General features: G+C 48.2%; 1 protein-coding gene across 1 annotated transcript; it reads left to right on the top strand.

The window, feature by feature from the left end:
* Nucleotides 1–5,211: 5,211 nt before the first annotated feature.
* LOC138157831 (receptor-transporting protein 1-like) lies at nt 5,212–9,158 on the top strand. The gene is made up of 2 exons (XM_069083639.1): nt 5,212–5,486; nt 8,642–9,158. The coding sequence occupies exons 1-2, from the start codon at nt 5,212–5,214 to the stop codon at nt 9,156–9,158; spliced, it is 792 nt and encodes a 263-aa protein (XP_068939740.1).
* The last annotated feature ends 11,646 nt before the right edge of the window (nt 9,159–20,804 follow it).

Below are 20,804 nucleotides of genomic sequence, written 5' to 3'. Positions count from 1 at the left end.
TGGAGGGGGATGGATGGAGAGGTGGCAAGTCCACCCATGGACAGGAGAGTCTTTGGAGGGACAGTGCCAAGTGTCCCCTACTAGCAACCTCCTACACATTTGTTTTCTTCCTCCTTTCTCCTCTGCCTCTTCCTTCTTCCCTTCTCCTCATTCCCCTCCTTGTCCTCCTCTTCAATGCATTTGGGCCCTTGTAGAGGCCTCCCGGATCCAAAATCTCTTGCCCTTAACTGCCTGAAATTTTGATCTTCCAATTGAAATACAAGGAGGACTCCCCAGAGTCTTGACCTTTAAGGAAGGCTCTGGAACTTTGGCTAATGTGACTTCCCTTCATTGGGGAAGTCCTGAACTTTCTGATTAAGAAGACCATGGTTAGCACTCACCACCTGACCTACCTTGGGTCCAACTCCGATGCTGGTCTATAACTGTGGCAAGCCCATATGGTTAGCCCAGTCTTGAGTCCTGGAAGGGAAGACCCCTGCCCACAGCTGCCGATGTCCTTTGAGTCTGAGCTGCCCACATCTGGAGGGGATTTCCTGAGTCTTTCTCAAGGACCTCTGGAGTATGAGTCCCATCAGCCTCCATCTTGGGAGGAAAAAGGAAGGTTTTGTCCAGTTTTTGTTTGAACTGTTTGCCTTGGCAGAGTGTCCCCTTTTGGGGTCTTTCTTGGTGTTGGTTTTTTATGAAGCTGCTTTGTTTTTATTTTTGGTGGATTCTAATAAAGTTTATTTCATTAACCCTGTTTGGCTTCATTCTTTTCCAAAACCACCCAGCCCAATCTTCAATGACTCATCATGATGACACTGAATTACCTGCTTGTGAAACATTGTTTTACAAAATGCTTTCACTTTTGTAACTCTCCCTGACATCCTGGGGTGCTCTCTATTTACCCAATAGAGAAGGGGCTTTATTTCCTCTGAATCAGTCATCAGCAGTACCATAGCTAGGGCTCGAGCCCAGTCTCCCAGGCTCCCAATTCAATGGGCTCCATGTTTGCTCAAGAACATACAGTCAGATTTAAGGACACCAGCCCCCCTTTTACCTTGATTTTCCAGGTTGAAGGAACTGGAGCTGTACCTCCAGGAGAAGACTCAAAGGAGGCATGAAATCACCTGGAAGAGGAATTAGCTTTGTTCTCCTTGACCCCAGAGGTCAGGGCTTGTGGCTAAGGGCGGAGTTTGCAAAGATGCAAGTTAGGTTTGCTTTCAGGAAGAACCTTCAGAACATCAGAGCTATCCAAAAGTACAATGGGCAGTTTTAGGGGCAGTGGGTTTCCCCACTGGAAGTCTTCAGTCAAAGATTGGATACCCACTTATTGGGGATTCTATAGAGGGGATTCTTTGTGGGGAGGGGCATGGGTTGAAGATGATGTCCCCTTCTCTCCTTTCCAGTTTCCAACCTATGATTCTGAAAAACCCCATCTGAAATATAAGATTGTAGCTTCACCAGCAAAGTATCTTAGAAATGTGAACCTTTTTTGGTTCTGCGATTCTTGCTGTAGTAAGCCCTGTGCCCTTGTTTGATGATAATGAGGGTTAGCTCTAGGAGTGTTCAATTAGAGAGCAACCTAGCCCACTGGGCTCTGTGTCTGAACTAAACCTGGCTCTATGCTGATGGGAATTGCATCATCTGGTTAAAAAACACACAACTAAACCGGCAGAAAATTCCCACCCTCCGTCGTTTTGTTTTTCTTCATTGGCTTCATTATACCCATAGCAGGTAAGCACTTCTACAGAGTTAAAGCTTGGTGTTGGTTAATAAGCTTGGCTGGCTGCCAGGCCATTAGCTATTCAGAGGCAGGAGTCACATCGACTCTGGGGATGACCCCAGCCTCACTTCTTTCTTGTGCCTGCTTGGATTTCCATAACAACTGACACTTGATATGGGGAGTTAGGAACTAGGCTAATGCCTTGCTCAGAGAAGGGTTTTACCATTGCAGCTCTTCCTAGAGAACTGATCTAAGGGAGTGCCTCTCTGATGTCCCAGAATCTCTGGATAACAGGTTTGGACCTTGGAAGCAACATGGACCTGGGCAAGAATGTCCCTAGACAACACATCAAGAAGTGGTCATCCAGCTGTTGCCTGAAGACTCTCAGTGAGGGGAAACCTTAGTTCCACTGGTCCTGTTGTCTCCAGAGCTGTGCCATGAGGAGTTGTTAGTCTGAACCTTAGGAGTCCATGGATAAATTTCGGGAGGATCTGTGAACTCGGATAATATTATATTCTACTGGGAGAGAAATAACACTGACTGATCAATTCATTTTAAAGGGAGTTATCTGGTTTATGACATCTTGTGCTATGTGAAATCACCAATTATTGCTAATTATCAATATGTGAATATACAAATACATTTTATATACTAAATGAATAATATATAACAATATGTAGCATTTAATGTAATTAGTAGGAATAAAATTCATATTATAATAGGAATAAATATGCCATTTCATTAACATATGGATAAATATATGGTTAATAAAAAGTAACTGCCATCCTTCGAACTCGCCATCTCAGCCCAAAGGATTTGTTGGAATGTATTCAATTGGCTCAGATGATTTCATTGTAGTCCAGTGTTGATTTAAATAAGAGTCAGTTTCAACTGATTCACTTACTCAGAGCATCCTACAGAATGTAAGCTCTTGAAAGCATGGAGAGTCTTATTGTTTTCTTCAGTGCTTAGCATACAGGAGGTGTTTAATAAGTTAGTGTTGAATCTTCATTTATTAAGCCCCATTATGTACCAGGCATTGTGTTGGGAGCTGGGGATACAAATGTAAACAATGAAATTCTCTCTCCTCTCAAGGACCTTACATTCTACTAGGAGAGAAATAACATCAATCAACCCATTAATAGCATTTATTAAGAACCCACTAGGTGCCAGGGATTTTGCCATATGCCTGGAGTACAAAGAAAAAAAAACAATCTCTGCCTTCAGGGAGCTTATATTCTATCACCACCATTATGGTCATCATCTACTTTAGCCAACTCTGGGGCAGCTAGATGTCGAATGCCAGGCACTTTTTTCCATGCCTATCCTTCATCTTACTGTTTCCTTGATATTTGAAATGGAAAATTCCAAATTCAAAACTTTATGAGATTCAGATTCCCTTTCTGACTTATCTGGAAGAGTTCAGTTGAGTTCATTTTAAGAGGAGCCATCTGGTTTATGGAAATTTAGAGTTAAATCTCTCCTTTGGTCGCTAAAATATTTGCACTGGGTGCTACAGTTTTCTGATATTTCTCTGGGAACTGGGTGCTCAGAGAATGTTTCTGTCCTATCTGTGGTTTCCCTGGTATCTAAAAAGTAGACAAGGTGATTGGGTAGTATTGGGGGTCAGAGTGCATGGCTAATGTGTGAGTGGCCTCCATCATGTAGTATGGTCTTGTGAGTGATGGCAGCTGGCAGTAGGATCTTCAAACCCCTGATTTACTTGAATCCCTAACCAGGAGGAAGCCCCTGAAAGGACCTAAAGATAGATACAGGAGAAACCCTGAGAAAATATAAACTCCTTGGAAGTAAAAACTTTGTGTCCATCAGTTCTAGCCTGGCTCACAGTGGGTGCTTAATAAATGCTTGTTGACTGATTCACTCCCAAAGAGTGAGACCCAAAGAGCTGGACTCTGGACAGTGTGGCATAATGAATAGAAAACTGACCTTGTGACCTGGTTCAAGCCCTGCCTCTGACACACACTGGTTGCATGACCCTAGGCAAGTCACTTAACCCCAAGTCAGTTTTCTAAGACTAGAGGTTGTTGAGAAGATGCTGACTTCCATGAACAAATTGGAGTTACTTCACTGGAGAATTCCTTTCACCAATGAAAACTGAGGTCCGATTCCTATCCCTCTCCTTGAATTATTCAGAGGTCCAAATCAGAGAAGGCAATATCAATCTCCACTGGCCTATTGAGAGTGATTATTATTGCTTTTATGTGCAAAGGATTGCTTCTAGGAATGATGATTATGTGAATATATTAATATAATATGAATATATTAATATAATATGGATGTATTATTCATATGAATAATATTTACTACTGTGCGAATAATAATTATTGATCATTCTATTATTTGGAGAAACATTTTTAAAAACCTTACTTCTTTGATAACTCTAAAGGTGCCATCTGTTCAAAGAGAGGGGGACTGAAGTAGATTGATGATGGTAAGCTCCTTGAGGGAGGGCACTTGGTGCATCGTACTTGTGTGTCATGTTGTTGATTGATGAGTGATTGTAAAGTCCCTGGGTTCCCTCTTAGGTATAGATCTATGACACTATGATTTATTTACTCTCCTGTGAATGTGAGTGGTTTGAGATTGGGCACCCCCTTTCTTTTCTTGGTCTTCTATTCCTTGCCCTTCCCCTTGCCCCCACATCTCTGCCTCTGGGAGTAGTCCTTCTTTAGGGACACTCAGCATTAGGAGACCCAAGTCAGGTGAACTCATCTGTCACATTACAGCAATAGAGGGGGCAGGGGGAAGCTTCCACACCTCTTGTTTCTCTCCCTTCTGGTCTGAAATTACAAACATTAGAATCACCCACTCATCCAACCCACAGCCCAACTGAAAGGAGGAGTGGAAAGACTGTTGGGCTGGTCCCACTTAGCTCTACAACAGAGTTCTCATGTTTCTAATAGAGTGCCTGCATAGACATGGCTCCCCTTCCCTGGACCTCAATGTCCACCTCTGAAAAAGAAGAGAGTTGGACAGGATGGCCTTGGAGATCATTTCTAGCTCTGAATCCCTCTCCTTCTCTGGACCTCAGTTAAATCAGACAGTTTCAGAATAAAAATTCTGGGCTTTGGATTCACAAGACCAGGGTTCAGCTCTTAGCTCTTTCGCCAATTGCTTGTGTGGCTTTGGACAAAACAGTTCACCTCACTGGCTTTGTTTCTTCCTCTGCAAAAACGAGGCTGCTGGACACGATGGCTTCTGAGAGTCTTTACGGCTGCATCTAGCATCAAGTGGTGCTCTCCAAGGTCCTTCTGTCACCGCTGTTCTATGAGCTGCAGGTGTTCCTGCAGGTGGAGCCCTTTGTTTCTACCTCCCAGCCCCTGCCTCTCAGTCTCCACCCCCGCCTCGTTTTCACTCAAAGTCCCCCCAGATTTGGCTTTTCTCTGAGCCTGGGGTGCTTGGCTCCCAGCCTGGTTGCCTTGGTGACCAGTGCCTAGGAGGACAAAGGAGGGAGATCGTAGGAGCTTTGCTGCCTGGTCCTGTCGATGAGGAAGTTCAGACCGTGGAAACTCCGCTGTCCTGCCATCCACCTGCCCTCACTGCCTGTGTTTTCTCTCTGGAGGAGGGCTGAGCCCACCACCTCATCCAAAGGGGACATGTGCAAGAGCCTGACTACGGCTGAATGGAAGAAAATCTTCTACGAGAAGATGGAGGAGGCGAAGCCTGCTGACAGCTGGGATCTCATCATGGACCCTAACCTGCAGCACAATGTTCTGGCCCCAGGTTGGAAGCAGTACCTGGAGCAGCATGCCTCGGGCAGGTGAGCCATGCTAGGTTCAGGAGGGAGGGAGGCCTGTCCCATCCAAATGCCAGTAACTTGGGCTGGCAAAGTCACCTCTGCTCTTCCCCTCTTCACGTGGTGGGAGTAGAGTTGAGAAAGGTCATTGGTAGACTGGAAAGGTCACAGCTAAAAAGGGGTCAGTACACTGAAGTCAGTGAGCACAAGGAGGGTGTCCAAGAGTCTGAGTATCAGAGGAGAGAAAGGCTAAAAACTCAAGTCTTTGGAATATATGATGGGAGAGGATTAGAGGGTTTTGGGAACTAGACAGTGGGAACCTGAGATCAGAATAAGGACCTGGGATTTCAGTGGGATCAGGATGTGGGGGGAGGTTGGAAACTTGAATCCTGATGGTATAATGGAGAAATCACAGGCTTTGGACACACAGGACCTGGGTTCAGCTCTTACCTTTGCCTTACCCTTCTATTCTCTACCCCTTTCCCCTTCCAGCACTGTCTGCAATGGTCTGACCTCTCTGGACCTCAGTTTCTTCTTCTGAAAATGCAGGGGATTGGGCTACCATGTCTCTGAAGTCCATTGCAGTCCTAAATCTATGAGCCTGTGATTTCTTCATTCCAGGATGCACAGAATTAGCTAGTAAAGGGTAACACTATAGGCAATGGGCTGGGACAGCTACACAGGACAAAAGTGGTCTTTGGCTGCAGATGGAGGATGAGCCCCTTTGCCCCCCCCCCCCCCCCAGGTATCTACAGGTGTTGGTTAGCCTTTATGATACTGTGGTGTGCACAATCACTCTATTCTAGAGTCTTCCTACTGTTATGGTGTCCCTGAATTGGTGGGTGAGAAGGGCTAACTCAGGGTTAGTAACAGGGTGCTCAAGCCCCTTGGAGGGGGGTAGTGAAGGGCTTCTTCATAAGAGGGTTCTAGTAGCACCATCTCTGAAGAGACACAAGGACTTTTCTAGGTCTTGCTTCTGAAGGGAGAAGAGGGGTTGAATTGTTCATTTTAAACATTTAATACATGTTATTTTGATACAACAGCTCCCCCTAAGCCCACCCTGCAAAGTCCAGTAGGGGAGAAGGACTTATAATGGACAAGTGAGTGATCTAGGTAGCTGTGAGAGCATTTGCCCTGGTGGAATAGTGTCCATCTGCTCTCACCTCCTTTCCCACTCCCCTTCCATGACCAAACACACCCTGAGGCCTCTGCCCAAAGACCTTGGCATTAACTCCACAGGGCTGGAAAGGGCTTCTTTCTTTCTTTTTTTTTTTTTTGGAGGGGGGCGGAAATGCTGGGCAATTGGGATTAAGGGACTTGCCTGAGATCACATGGCTAGTGTGTCAAATGTCTGAGGACAGACTTGAACTCAGGTCCTTCTGACTCCAGGGCTGGGTGCTTTCTTCACTGCATCACCTAGCCACCCCTAAGGGGGTTTATTTCTGAACTTGTAAGTGGAGGCAATGGGCCAGGGGAAGTCATGGAGGGAGGTCTGCTCTCCCATGGCCTACTCCTCCTCCTCATGTGCTTACTGGCTTCCCCATGTGCATCATGGGCTGGGTTGAAAGATGTAGCTGGACAGGGAAGGGTCTTGATGATGGGGCAGTGAGAAATGCAGCTGGCTGTGGAATCAGAAACCCTGGGGTCAAATCCCATCTCTGGGTGACCTCGAGCGAGTCATGCAACCTGTATGGACCTGAGTTTCTCCTTTGTAAAACGAGTAGATTGAACCTCACAGGTGTCTTCCTACGCCCACAGTATGATTCTAAGATCCTGTGAACAAACTTGTCCTGAGCACTTATTGTATGCATGACACTCCACTAGTCTAAGGAGAGTGTCATGAGCGCAAAACCATGACCCTGACCTCAGACGGCTTCCAGTCTAGGAGGGGGAACAAGGACCTAGACAGAAAACTGTATAAATCGAGACCATCTTGGGATAGTTGCAGATGGGCTATCCAGGTGATAAAGGTCATGGGCATTCATTTCACATGTGACAGCTACCTGGAGGAGGAGAGGTCTTGGGCTGCACCTTGTAGGGTGAATAGGGAGGAAAGCAAAGGGCATTGGAAAGATAAGTTAAAGTCTTGGAGCTCTGGACTTGAAGATGGGAAGACGAGTTCAAATTTGGCCTCAGATACATTAGTCGATAACCCTGGACAAATCACAATCTCCCTCAGTCTCAGTTTCCTCATCTATAGAATGGGTATTGTAATAGCAACTACTTCCCGGGGTTGCTATGAGGAAAAATGAGATTGTTAGTGTTTATGGAGCATTTTAAGGTTTGCCAGGAACTTTACAAATATTTTCTCATTTTATCTTCACAACAACCCTGGGAGGAAAGTGCCGTTGTTACCCCCATTTTCACAGATGACGAAACTGAGTCAAATGACATTAAGTGACTTGTCCAGGGTCACACAGCTATTAAATATCTGCAGATGAATTCGAACTCAGCCCTTCCTGACTCCAGGGCCAGTGCTCACGCCACTGCACCATCCAGCTGCCTATACATCCTGCTCTGAATGCATTCAATATCTTGTAAATGTTAGCTATTATCGTTTTTGGTATGGTGATTACTATCAAGAGGGTCATGAGCAAAGGTCCAAAGACTAAGCATCATTGACATTGGAGACCATCTAGCCCAACCACCTCATTTTACGGATGAGGGTCGATCACAGAAGCAAATCGCGCGGAGGCAGACCCTTCACATAGGGCAGTTAGGTGTGAGTGTGGGAGCGAGGGAAAGGGACCATTTTTTGGAGGTCTCCAATTTTTTGACTCCCAGGTCTTCTGGCTCCAAAGCTACGCTCCTTATGCCAGAGTGTTTCGGACTGTTTCGTGCTGAGATAGGAACGCACAAACTATTTCGAGAGGACTAGCCTGGATGAAATGGAAGGTTGGCCTGGGGGGGGGGGCACTGGGATTAGACTGAATGGGTAAATTGGGGTCTTATTATGGGGCCTTACATTCCAGGCTAATGAGCTTGGATTTGAGCCTGTAGGAAAAGCCGCGTTCCCTCGAGGAAGACTCTCCCAGGACGAGCGCCCTGAGGGATGGGGCAGGGAAGCAGAGGGCCGCTAAGGAGCCAAGGGGGTCCCGCGGAGGGTTGTCCCCGGGAGCGGTTGCCAGGAGACGCAGCCTCCTCCATCCCCTCCCCACTCTGCTCCTGTCCCCTCACAGGTTCCACTGCTCGTGGTGCTGGCACTCCTGGCAGTCTTCGCACGTGGTCATTCTTTTCCATATGTTCCTGGACCCGACACAGAGGATGGGCTGCGTGCGGATGCGGGTCTTCAAGCAGCACTGCTACGAGTGTGGCACCGCCCGGCTGGACGAGTCCAGCATGCTGGAGGAGAACATCGAGGGCCTGGTGGACAATCTCATCATCAGCCTGCGGGAGCAGTGCTACGGCGAGCGCGGCGGCCAGTACCGCATCCACGTGGCCGGCCGCCAGGACAACCGTCGCCACCGCGGGGAGTCCTGCGAGGCCTGCCTGGCGGGCATCAGCCACTGGAAACCCAGCGAGAAGATGCTGGAGGAGGAGGCCACCACCTACACCTTCTCCCGGCCGGCCAGCCCCAGCAAGGCTTCCGAGGGCGGCCAGGGCTGCAACTTCTGCTCCGTCCCCTGGTGCCTCTTCTGGGCCACGGTTCTACTGCTCGTCATTTACCTGCAGTTTTCCTTCCGCAGCTCGGCCTAGGGGCCGCGCGCGGGGCGAAGCCACGTGCCTGGGGAGGCTGGCCCGGACCGCCTTGGCTTTGTGCATTCCAGGTTTCTTGTTTATGGTGTCCTGGGGAAATCCTGGGAGGGGTACTCTGGTCTGCTTCCTCTGGCCTCATTCCACACCCCATCTTTACCTCCCCTAAAACCCCGCCTAAATCCCCCCACCATTGGCTTTGTCCCCTTTCTGTGACCTTCTATTAAATGGTAGATACCAATGGTTACCCTCAGAGAGGGCAGATGCAGAAACACAGCTGTCTCCATGCTATCCAACATAAGAGACACACTCTGTCCCACAAATACGGACTTTGGAGGTCCTCATTCTTCCCCCACTCTCTCCTCCCAGTCCCTAGGGTTCGGTTTCCTAGGCTGGTATTGACTCCTGGGGATTGTCTTGCCTCAGAGCAGTCAGGAACAAAAATGAAAATTCAGCTTCCCACCCACTGTACCCTGACATATGGAGGATGCCTAAGGACTCTCCTGCTTAGGAACTCTCAGCCTGAGCTGTTCTGTGTCTCTGGCCTATCACCCCTGGACCAAGGAAGGAGGAAGGAGAAAGGAGAGGACAGTAATAGCAGATAATAGAGGCCCAAACTCGCAGAGCTCACTGGGCCCTTGGGAGCTCTGGGAAGAAACCCAAGACTGAGGAGCAGAGCAGAGGGCCTCCTGGGCACAGTTGCTTAAGCCACCTCTGGGCAGCTGGGAATCACTCCTCAAGAGACTTCACCTCAACTTAGCACATAGTTGGTGCTTAATAAATTCTGTTGGACTGACTGAGGTGAGAGACTGGAGGGAATGATGTAGAGAGGTAGGGAAAGGTTGTAGAAACCAATGCCTTTCATGCAGGAATGAAGCCCAGTTTGTTGTGGAGACTTGGGGGATTTTCCAACCTTGAGTGGGATGATGTATTGGCCTCAGCCTAGTGAGGCAATTGGTTAAGCCACAGCTTGGGTGGAAGCCCCAAATTCCTTTCTAACACATGCTAATGGATCCTGCCTCTTGGGATGGTATCTTTGCCTGTTTTCTCATCTTGGGGGTGATCAGTGGTGTGTGTGTGTGTGTGTGTGTGTGTGTGTGTGTGTGTGTGTGTGTGTAGGCAGGGGACCAAGTGAATTAACCTCATATTTCATGTAAGCTGGAACAACTTAGGATTTAGACTCTCTACTCCTTCCTGTATTTGTCTCATTTGCCCCTGTTGAGTTCTTCAGTGGATCTTTCTTCTGCCTATTTTCTCCTTAAACTTAGTGGAGGCCATGTTGACCTTTGAAAGATCGCCATGATAATTCTAGCATTCCCACTTTCTTGGGGGAATTTCATACTGGATCCTGTCTGCCTCTGTTGACTGGTATCCTCTGACACTGGTCATCTCCTCTCTGTTTCCACCCAGATTCCTAGCTTCCAACCTTAGCCCCAAAGAAGTACTTATGGGCTCCTCCTTCTGTCCACCTTCCTCCCTCCCTTCTTCCTTTTCTTTCCTTCCTTCCTTCCTTCCTTCCTTCCTTCCTTCCTTCCTTCCTTCCTTCCTTCCTTCCTTCCTTCCTTCCTTCCTCCCTCCCTTCCTTCCTTTACATATCTGCTTGACTGCAGATCTTGCCTCTGACATTTGCTACTTGTGTGACCTTGGGTAACTTGCTTGACATCTCTGATTTACTTTTCCTATCTCTAAAACTATTGGGTTAGGTGGTCTCTATTTGCTGCTAGCCCTAAGTCTTGTGAGTGAATGATTCTGGGTCTGAGGTCAGGGAGATCAAGGTGAGGAGTTGGGATGTCACCATGGACTCCTTTGATCCTGCCACCATTTCCAGACCTGGATGGAGCCATAGAAAGGTGCTCTCACGGTGGGAGTGGCTGGGAGCTGTGAGTCCTCTATGAATGAATCCTGGTGAATGAAGTCTCTCCCTTAGTGCCCAGGAGAGCTTCAGTTGGGGCCAATGGTCTCCACGCATGGTTCTCATGGAAATTTCCATTGGCTAACACCATGCTACCAGGCTACCCCTTTCTGCAGCTCCGGTGTCTGGTCATCTTCTGAAGCTTGACTGGGCACCTTGATGGCCCATGACCAGGGCTTGAGTCTCATGCTTTAGTAGTAGAGGGTAGACTCTAAGATGCACTTTGGAGACTTAGGCAGAGCGTGAAAGGCACTGAAATATTTGCCTCTGCCTTCAATAATCATGTGCTTGACCAGTTAGGTGGTTTTTTCTTTGCCTGGGGTAAATCTGCAAAGACATAATCCTGGGTATAAGTCAATATTTTTACCCCCAGTAGTCACTGTTGACACTCTACCTCATACCCCTACATTCTTGAGTTCCTTACTGACCATCCTTCTTCCTCTCCTTTGTCCCTCCCTCTGAGCAGCTAGCTATGCCCTGGACCTCAGGGTTGACAGAACCTTAGTGACAATGCTGCCTCTCCAGGGTCCTCATTTTACAGGTGAGCAAACTGAGGGCCACAGAGGAGGAAGGAGGTGTCCAAGATCCCCTGAGCAGTAACGGAAAACATGGAGATTTGTTTTGCTTGACTAAATTTGTTACAAAGGGTTTTGTTTTTGTTTTTCAATGTTGGAGAGGAGAGAAGAAGAAAAAGTGGATTGTTTTCATTGAAAGCAAAATAGAGAGAGAGAGAGAGACAGAGAGAGACAGAGACAGAGAGACAGAGAGAAATAGGGAGAGATAGGGACAGAGACAGAGAGAGAGACAGAGAGAGAGGAGAGAGAGAGAGAGAGAGACAGAGAGAGAGAGAGACAGAGAGACAGAGAGAGAGAGAGAGAGAGACAGAGAGAGAGACAGAGAGAGAGAGACAGAGAGACAGAGAGACAGAGACAGAGAGAGAGAGAGAGCAAGTGCTAGAATTTGAACTCAGGTCCTTCAGTCCCAGCTCCAGGGCTCTGGGTAAGCCCTACTCCCTCTCCTCTAACTTCTGGCTTGCTTCCCCAGAGGCTTCTGTTTCTCTGCTACAGAGACGAAGCTGACTATGCAGGGGCCTTCTGTGGCTAGGCTGCTGTTCTCTGCACTAAACAGGGGGCTGCTGATTAAGCTGCTATTCCCCGCTCTCTCCCTAATACCTCAGAGCCTCAGAGCCTCGGCCTTAGATTCCCTTGACCAAAGTTGGTGAATTTTCCCAAGTGCCTGGATAGTTCTCCACCTCCTCCATAAGAGTGGCCTGTGCAGGGCAGGAATAAGAAGCTTTTCTAGCCAGTTAGAGAAGCAGGCCGTCTGGGCTGCAGGAGCCTTGGAGGCAGCATCTCAAGTTAGCAATGACCTTCCCTGGCCTCCCCCTCCCCCCCGGAGTCCAGCCCTAGCTTTGCTCATGAGCATGGGAAGAGCAATAATCTGATGCTTCCTGGGGGAGAAGAGACCCTTGGTTTTGTTAAAGGAAGTTAGGAACATCGCTGAGATTACAGGGGAATGTTGGAGGGGGATCATTGTAGCAACTTCATGGCAAATGGGTTAGAAATAATCTGTCCATTAAAGCAGGCCCCTGAAGGACCTAGAAGTCCTTTATTTGTGTGCTGGACAGACTCAGTAGACAGGAAGATGGAGATCAGTGAAGATACATATCTTTAAAGTCTATACTTCAGATTCATCCCTGATTCCAATGATTCTGAATTTTTTGGGATCTGTCCACATTAATATGCTTCCTGGTTTTTGTTGAATTAATTTTTTTAGAAAGGGCCTGCAGATGGCACTCTTAGAACAGGGTCTGATTAAGCAGACTGGTGGATCTGGGCTGGAAATCTAGTTTTCCTTCCCCCCCTCCCATTTCTCCTGGTTCTCTCTGGGGTTGGGCAGCACAAGGCTCTTCCCTCTGCCAGAGCAGCCTTTCCTAGACTGAAGCTTTTGCTTCTCCAGACTGAATATCTCCACTTCCTACAGCCGATCCTCGTGATCTCAAGACCCTTCACCACTGACACCGGTGTTTGTCATTGCGCTGTCTGAAACATGGCAGCCCAAGGAGTCTGACCAGGACTTGGGACAGATGGACTCTTTCCGCTCCACTCCACGGCCTCTTTGTTGAAACCTAAAGAGCTATATAAATGTTAGCTGTGTTCTGCTACTACTACCCTATTACTAATGTCATTGCAGTTTATTAAAGTTCAACTACACTGGATTTTCTGTTGCTTCATCATGCTGTTTGTCGATACATATCAAGCTTCTTGTCCACTAACCCCTCAGTTTCGTTGGGTGGCCAGTCCTTCCATCTCTGGTACTTGTGCAACTGATTTTTTGAACTAAAATGGGGTTTTTATTTATTGTTATCATGCTTCACCTTTTTAGGTCTGACCCATCATCAAATAGAGATTCGAACTTCTCTTTATTAGAGGCAGCTTGGGATGATGTTGGAGCTGGGTAGACCTGGGTCTCATCATCATCATCATCATCAATGACCGTTACCAAGTATATCCCTGTCCCTTTTAGCTCTGTAATAGCCATAATCCTGAAGTATGAAATCGAGACCTTCATTCAAGTCATTGATAAAAATGTTGGCTAGGACAGGGCCTTTGGGAGAGCGTGACGGCATTCCTCTGGAGAGCGCCCACTGTGCTTGCCACATGTTCATTGAGCCGACAAGCGTCATTCCTTAGGTTTGATCGCACCCACCCAAGTGTCCCAGCATCCAGCCCACATCTCTCTCTCTGGTCATTTTCTGCCTTTTCCAGTTAATGGAGCTGTGGATGTCTTCCAGAATAAGACCTGGGACCAGACAAAGGGTTTGGCGCAGGGTTCTTTCCCTTGGAACTTAGGAAGACATCTATTGCTCCTTCTCACTGAGCGCAGCGAGGCACATGCCTGTGAGCATGCCATTGCAATGTGAGCAGTGAGAGCAAATGCTAACCAAATGAGCGCTGACTGACCGATTAATCAGCAGTTGTATGCATGCCACATATGGAAACAGCTAGTTACCTCAAGTGGGTGGGACCTTGTTAGGTGATCAACTGATCAAGCAACACTTGGGTGTGTAGATAGTACTGATGTTTAGAAACCAAAGAAAACAGAACCGAGAAGAAGCTTTGTGACCCTGGGCAAGTCACTTAACCTCTGATTGCCTCAGTGTCTTCAAATGTAAGATGTAGACTCTTACCCAAGGCCACACAAGGGAATGATAAGGAGACCCTAGAACTGAGGTTTCCTGACATCTCAGTCCCAGCACTCTGGTCTGTGGCAGATGTGTCCGAGCCTGGACCAGTCCTGCTGATTTGAAAGAAGCCTTCAGAGCAGGCCCTGGATGGGAAGTGGTAGGATTGGCAGTGGTTGATAAGGATCATCCTTGCCTGGAAATTGGGGGAAGCATTTTCAGGACACGGGGTTCCTCCCTCCCCAGGCATCCCGGCTGCTTCCTCTCTGGCTCTACAAGTGGGAACACAGGTTGCCTTGTAGCAGCTGCAGATGGGGAGACCCTGGCTTCCCTCTCGCTATGGTTGATGGACATTATCACTGTTCAAAATCATCGACCATTCCTCTGGACACATTGTGATTTTGTACAGTGATAATGACAGCACATGCTGAGCTGGTTAGCCGAACTCTGGACATTCTAAGGAAACCTCACTGGGGTTTCTTCTTCTCCCAATCCTTTCCAGTCATGCAGAGTCTGCATGTTTGTGTCCTAAGTATTCCTTGCACCACAGCCATGGGGAAAGGCCTCCTGGGACTGAATGTAGGCTCCCAGGTCCCTGGAGAGGGTCATCTGTCCTTCCTGAGGAGCAGGCAGGGAATTCTGGCTTCAGGGGCTCCTGCCCCAACCCAGCTGTGCCAGCCAGGTGTAGATCAGGGCTGTGGTATGGAGAAGCTAAAGCTAGGGAAAGAGATGCCCTTTAGTGAAAGGGCTTGATTCTCCCAAGGAGGAAGGGGGAAGCAAGCTCATGTTTTGCAAGGCAATTAGAGGGTTCTGCTGACTCTAGAGCCCAGAAGACCTGAGTTCAAATCTTCCCTAGACACTCACTAGCTGTGTGACCGGGGTAAGTCACTTACCTGTGCCCTCATCTGTCAAACCAGAGAAAATGAAAGCTTCAGTCATAGGCTTTTTGTGAGGATCAAATGAGGACAGATGTGTATAGTGCTTTGCAAACCTTCAAGCTCTCTATAAATGCTGGAAGTGATTGAACAGGTAGACTTTCCCTTCTTTTTCTGCTTCCCCTCTCCGCTCGTGGTGCCCAGTTCATGGCAGATAATGACTTAGTGCTGAGTCTGAGGAGGGCCTGGTACAATCCTAGCTCTGCCCCTTACTGCGTGACTTTAGCAGGCCTCAATGTATTCATTTGTAAGTGACCTCTAAGGTATCTTCCGGTTCTAAATCTGGGATTCCAAATGTGTCAGAATCTCAAAGTTGGACGGGTCCCCTAAATCTGCCCACACCGACCTTCCTCTCTACCTCATCGTTAACAATTGGGGGTCTGGGGGCGGCTAGGTGGTGCAGTGAATAGGGCACCAGCCCTGGAATCAGGAGGACCTGAGTTCAAATCCAGCCTCAGACACCTAACAACACACTCACAAAAAACTAGCCGTGTGACCTTGGGCAAGTAACTTAACCCTTATTGCCCTTCAAAAAGCAAAAAAGAAAACAAAAACAAAAAAACAAATGAAGAGAAAAACAGCTGGGTGTCTGGTCTCTGGTCCAATGTCTCCATATGAGGGGGACCCATGACATGGGAGGGCCAATGGTTATGGAGTTTTGGAGGCCCTGATATTGGGCCTTGATGTGCTTCTCCTAACTTGTGAAAACTTGCATTTTAATGGGACTGTTTGACTAACCATCACCACCACCACAATGATAGAGAAAAAGGCAGGCAGGCAAGGGGAAAAGTTATGACTGTAGCCGCATTTTTTCTTGTTATTTGGCCGTTTTTGGTCCTGTCTGACTCTCCATGACCCCACGTGGGTGTGCATCGCTCTAGAGGGGTGGCCTATGTCATTTTCTGGTACCCAGATGGGGGCAGTGAGGCGGCACAGTGGATAGAGGGCTGGGTCAGGAGACTCCTCTTCCTGAGTTCCAACCTGGCCCCAGACACTTATCAGCTGTGTGACCCTGGGCAAGTCCCTTAATCTTGTCTGACCCAGTTTACTCATCTGTCAAAAGAGTTAGAGAAGGACATGGCCAACCAGGCTAAAATGTCTGCCCCCATACCCCAAAGGGGGGTCACAAAACATCAGACATGACTGAAAAGCAGCTGAACAAGCTAAGATTGGAACAAGGAGTCAATCACTCTCCTGACTTCTTTCTCACTCCCCAGACAAAGCGGCCAAAGTGGTCACTAGAGAACTACAGTGCACAGCCGAGCGTGGGGCATAGAGAAGGATGGCCCTTCCAGCAGTCATGCACCAGCGTCTATTGGTTTATATAGGAGCGACATTTGTGGAGTACTTTGAAGTCTGCCAAATGCTTTTTTCTTCATTGAACCCTGTGATATGGGTAATGAATGTATGACTGTCCCATTTTACAGATGAAGAGACTGAAGTCAGAGAGGTGCCATGAATTGCTCTCAGGTCTTCAGAGAGTGAGGGTTAGGTCCACTGCTCCAGCCTAGATCTCCTGCAGGGTCTCCTGGGCTCATGTGCAAGGCTCTTTCTTTAGTGACACTGAATACCAGGAGATTCAGTGCAGATAAGCACAGGAAAGGTAGAATCGACAGTCTTACTAATGATGAATGTCCATGGTTGGAAGTGAGAGAAAGTGTATGGGAAACAGGCCCAAACAGAAAGATGGTGAAACAGGGGAAGGGGCAGGGGGTGGGTGGGAAGAGGGAGGGCCGTCCAAGAAGGCTCATTTTACAGGGAGTCACCTCTTCTCCTCTTTCCACAAGACTAAATATGGTTTGACTTCTCAGAAAAATGGGGGCAGCTGGGTGATGCAGTGGTTAGAGTCCTGGCCCTGGAGTCAGGAAGACTCATCTTAGGGAATTGGGGGTCACCAAGGAAGAAAACCCATGACCATGGCTATCCATCATCCTGTCCTGCAGAGCTTGGAGTGATGGAGTGAGTGGGGGGAGGAGGGCCATCAACCCATAAAAGGGTCAATAAGGTAGACAAAACCTCTCTTAAAAATACAAACATTGCACAGAAATGTATTTTTTAGGTACTTGCTGGGTGCCAAGAATAGTGTCAAGTAGGGAGGAAACTCTTAGGAAAGCGGAAGAATCCCCACTTTGGAGAAGCCTATATTCTGAAGGAAGGTCGAGCTGAGGAGCCCGAGCAGAGACCCAGTGATCCTCAGGGAGCAGTAACGCAGCAGATGGCAGTGCCTAGGGGTCCCCAGGGAACGCTTTCAGGACAGGACTAAGGCCCAGTGGTCTACCATCTTACCAGAACGATTGTGATTGGTAACTCTCTGCTCATCTAAGTGGCTTTGAGATGGGAACAGGGATCTGGGTTATTTCAGGTGCAGGGCTGGGGAGGGGATGGGCCAGCATCCAGCCAAAAGGAGATGTGGAAACAGACAATGGCCGCTAAAGCCCCATTGAGGGGAAGAGCTTGAACGAAGTTCCTACTGGTCCCTGAGGAATCATTTGGGATCTGGGTGTCTCTGGGTGGGCAGGGTAGATGAAGTGAAGGTCTCTGGTGAAGTCCCTGTAATACCTGCTCCTGTTAAGGCCCTAGGAATCTGCCAAGATCTCAGCAGCTGCTGGGATCAATGAATGAATGAATGAATTAACAATGATTGTTATTATATATTATATTTAATACATAATTATTATAGAATAGAAAATTATATATTATATAATAATATATTATTATAATTAATTATTAATTATTTTCTCTGGCAGGAATGGCTTAAACCCATCAGTCCTTCATGATTGAGTATAAATTGTCTCCATCTGATTGCTGAAGAAACCCAAGAGGGGAGTTATAATTTTGGAGCCCGGGACACTTGGGGGTAGCATTGGGTCAATGAATGATTGAGGGTGGGGCAGGAGAGGACACAAAAGATCAGCTGGACTTTCAGTGTTGTTCAAGGCTCAGATGGCACTAAATTCTCACGTGTCCCTGGAGATGGATCTGCCTCCAGCACAGCCAGAATCCTGCTGGATGAAGAGGTTACTGAGCCCCTGGTCACAGTATACAAAGCTCATACTTGGAACTCTGTGAGTCAGCCTGCAGCAGACCCAGGCGTCCCCCTGTGGTAAACGTACATTTGCCATCAAAGATTCCGGATCATGGGTGATAATTCTCACTGTTGCCATGGGCTTCATGGCTGAATCCAGGGTCCAGGACCTCATTCCTTCTTTGGGCAGAGAAGGTGAATCAGTTGGCTGCAAATGGGGAAACACAGGGCCGGGATGTGCCCAGACTGGACCCCAAGTCTTAGGGGTGCCTCTTTGGGGTGAGATCGTTGCCCTCCTCTTCTCTGAGTTCAAAGACACCTCTGCCCTGTTCTGTCCTGTTCCCTCATCTGGAGGATGGAGCCCATCTCACAGGCCACAGGATGGTCATTTGAGGAGTCAGACTTGAATTAGGACATAGGAAGTTGGAAGGATCTGCTTTGGGAGCTGCTGGGGAAGGGAGGGCATGGTTTTGGGTCCCTTTGCAGGACGAGGGGATATGAGCTGAATGAACCAAACCATGTCTTTGAAGAGATGCCACAGTGAGCAGCCAGCGTCAGACATGCTGGGAGTGTTTCTGGATCGGGGGACTGGGCCAGTGGCTTCCCCATGGTCATCTTCCAGAGAGGCCTGGGCAGAAGCCTCTGCCTCTTGGCCTGGGTTTCCCGGGGCCTCTGCATTGTAAAACACGGAGTCCTGATACTCTGGGCCACCGAGATCTCTCTTGGGAGCCTGTGACCTCTGGAAGCCAGCAGGGGGCCAAGCTAGGTTCCGGTTGACCTTGGCTGCCTGAAAGCTTAGGGAAGGAAGGAAAGGGAGAGGGAGAAAGGAAGAAAAGCAGGGAGAGAAGGAGAAAGGAAGCATGAGAGAGAAATCAGAAAAGCCCAGGCAGAGGGGCTGGGAGAGGGGGAGATGGCCTTCCCTAAGCCAGAGCCCAGCGGCTGTGTGAGAGGCCTCGGCTGCATGGCCAGCCTGCAGGGTCTGACAGAGGCCTGCCATCCTGCCATTTTCCTGCTGGTTTGGTTTCTGGGCATATGGCCCTGCCTCTATCTTCCTGCTCCTCTCCTGTGATCAGAAACACTGCTGGGAACCCAGCATGTCCTTTTGGTTCCCAATGACATTGTCTTTATCGTCTTACACACACACACACACACACACACACACACACACACACACACACACACACCACGCAACAAACAAACCAGACTCAGGAAGTCTCTGCCAAGAATTTGTTTTTCTCCATTAAAAAAAACCAACAATTTCAGGGAACTTAGAAGCTTCCCCCATGGAACCAGAGCCCTGGAACTGGAGGGTCAAGGCAGGACTTGAGAACTAGGAGTTCTTCATGTTTGGGACTTCATTTGCCCCTCCCCCTTCTTTTCCCCCTCTCAGCTTCCAGCCCAGCCCTCTGCGGATCAACCTTATCAGCGGTGACTTTGTTTTTCCTGGAAACCATCAATATCTGGACCAGGGATTGGTGACTTTTCAGGAGTCCCCTGCTGAGGTCTGACGTGTGTGTGTGTGTGTGTGTGTGTGTGTGTGTGTGTGTGTGTGTATCTCTTGAGGTGGTCCTGGGCCCAGGACTGGGCCAGATTTTTCACAGTTACCAATTTTTTATTTAGATGTTGCTGTACCTACATAAATTAGGGGTGGGGGGAGACTATTGCTGGCATTCAGAAGGCACTTAAAGCTTTGTCTCATGAGACCCTCACCTCAATGCTGTGAATTTAAGGAGGTACCCCTGTTATTATGATTCCCATTTATCAGATGAGAAGACCAAGGCATGGAGAGGCTTCATTGCTGTTCCTGGTCAGTAAGTGTCAGAAGCCAGGCTTGAAGCCTGGTCTCTCCTGATTCCAGGACCAGCACTTTTCCTGCTACGCAGGCTTCGAACCCTTCCTTATGCCCTAGCCACCTTGGACTGCCCAAGCCTATGGACACCCACGTTGCCCCTCCTCCAAGTTATTAAATGCATAAAATAAAATACTTGGGTTTTCAGAGGAACCAAAGGTCAGTGAAAACAAAGGTCAACATTTCTTCAGACTCAAGTTCGTGGGCCCTCTGAGATTTTCTCAAGGATTCCGGATTAGGAACCCTTGCCCTCAAGGGGTCCTTTCGGTCACATGCTGTTCTTCTATCCAGAGCACTCTTCCTGTCTCTCTATCAGCATTTACAGTAATTCATAGGCTAGTACTCAAAGAGACCTTTGTTCCTACTGGTTTCCACTTCACTGTGGGGGCAGGTGACTGTGACTTTGCCCAAGCCCAGGTGAGTGCACGGGAGGTCTCCTAAGCCGGAGATCTTCCTGCCTCCTTATTAGATATTCTAGCCTTGTAAATAGAGATGGAAGGCACCTCAGCAGTCAGTGGGTTTCCAGATGAGGGAACTTGAGGCCAGGGACAGCTAGTCACTTGACTGAAGTTACCCTGCAGTAAGTAGCTAAACCAAAATCAGTTCCCAGGTCTTCCTTCTATAAGCCGAGTCTGCTTTCCACTGCACCTCCAATGCTTCTCTAAAAACAGACAAAAATCTGGAGGCCCAGGAAATTTAAGGGCCTTGGCTGGTAGGAAGTATCCAAGGGAGCATTGGAACCCA

Source organism: Petaurus breviceps, unplaced genomic scaffold (assembly GCF_028583685.1).
Source record: "Petaurus breviceps papuanus isolate PSGF00001 unplaced genomic scaffold, PetGlider_PUasm1.0 173, whole genome shotgun sequence".
Lineage (NCBI taxonomy): Eukaryota > Metazoa > Chordata > Mammalia > Diprotodontia > Petauridae > Petaurus > Petaurus breviceps.
The sequence above is the reverse complement of the archived record's forward strand: the minus strand, read 5'-3'. Positions and strand labels throughout refer to the sequence as shown.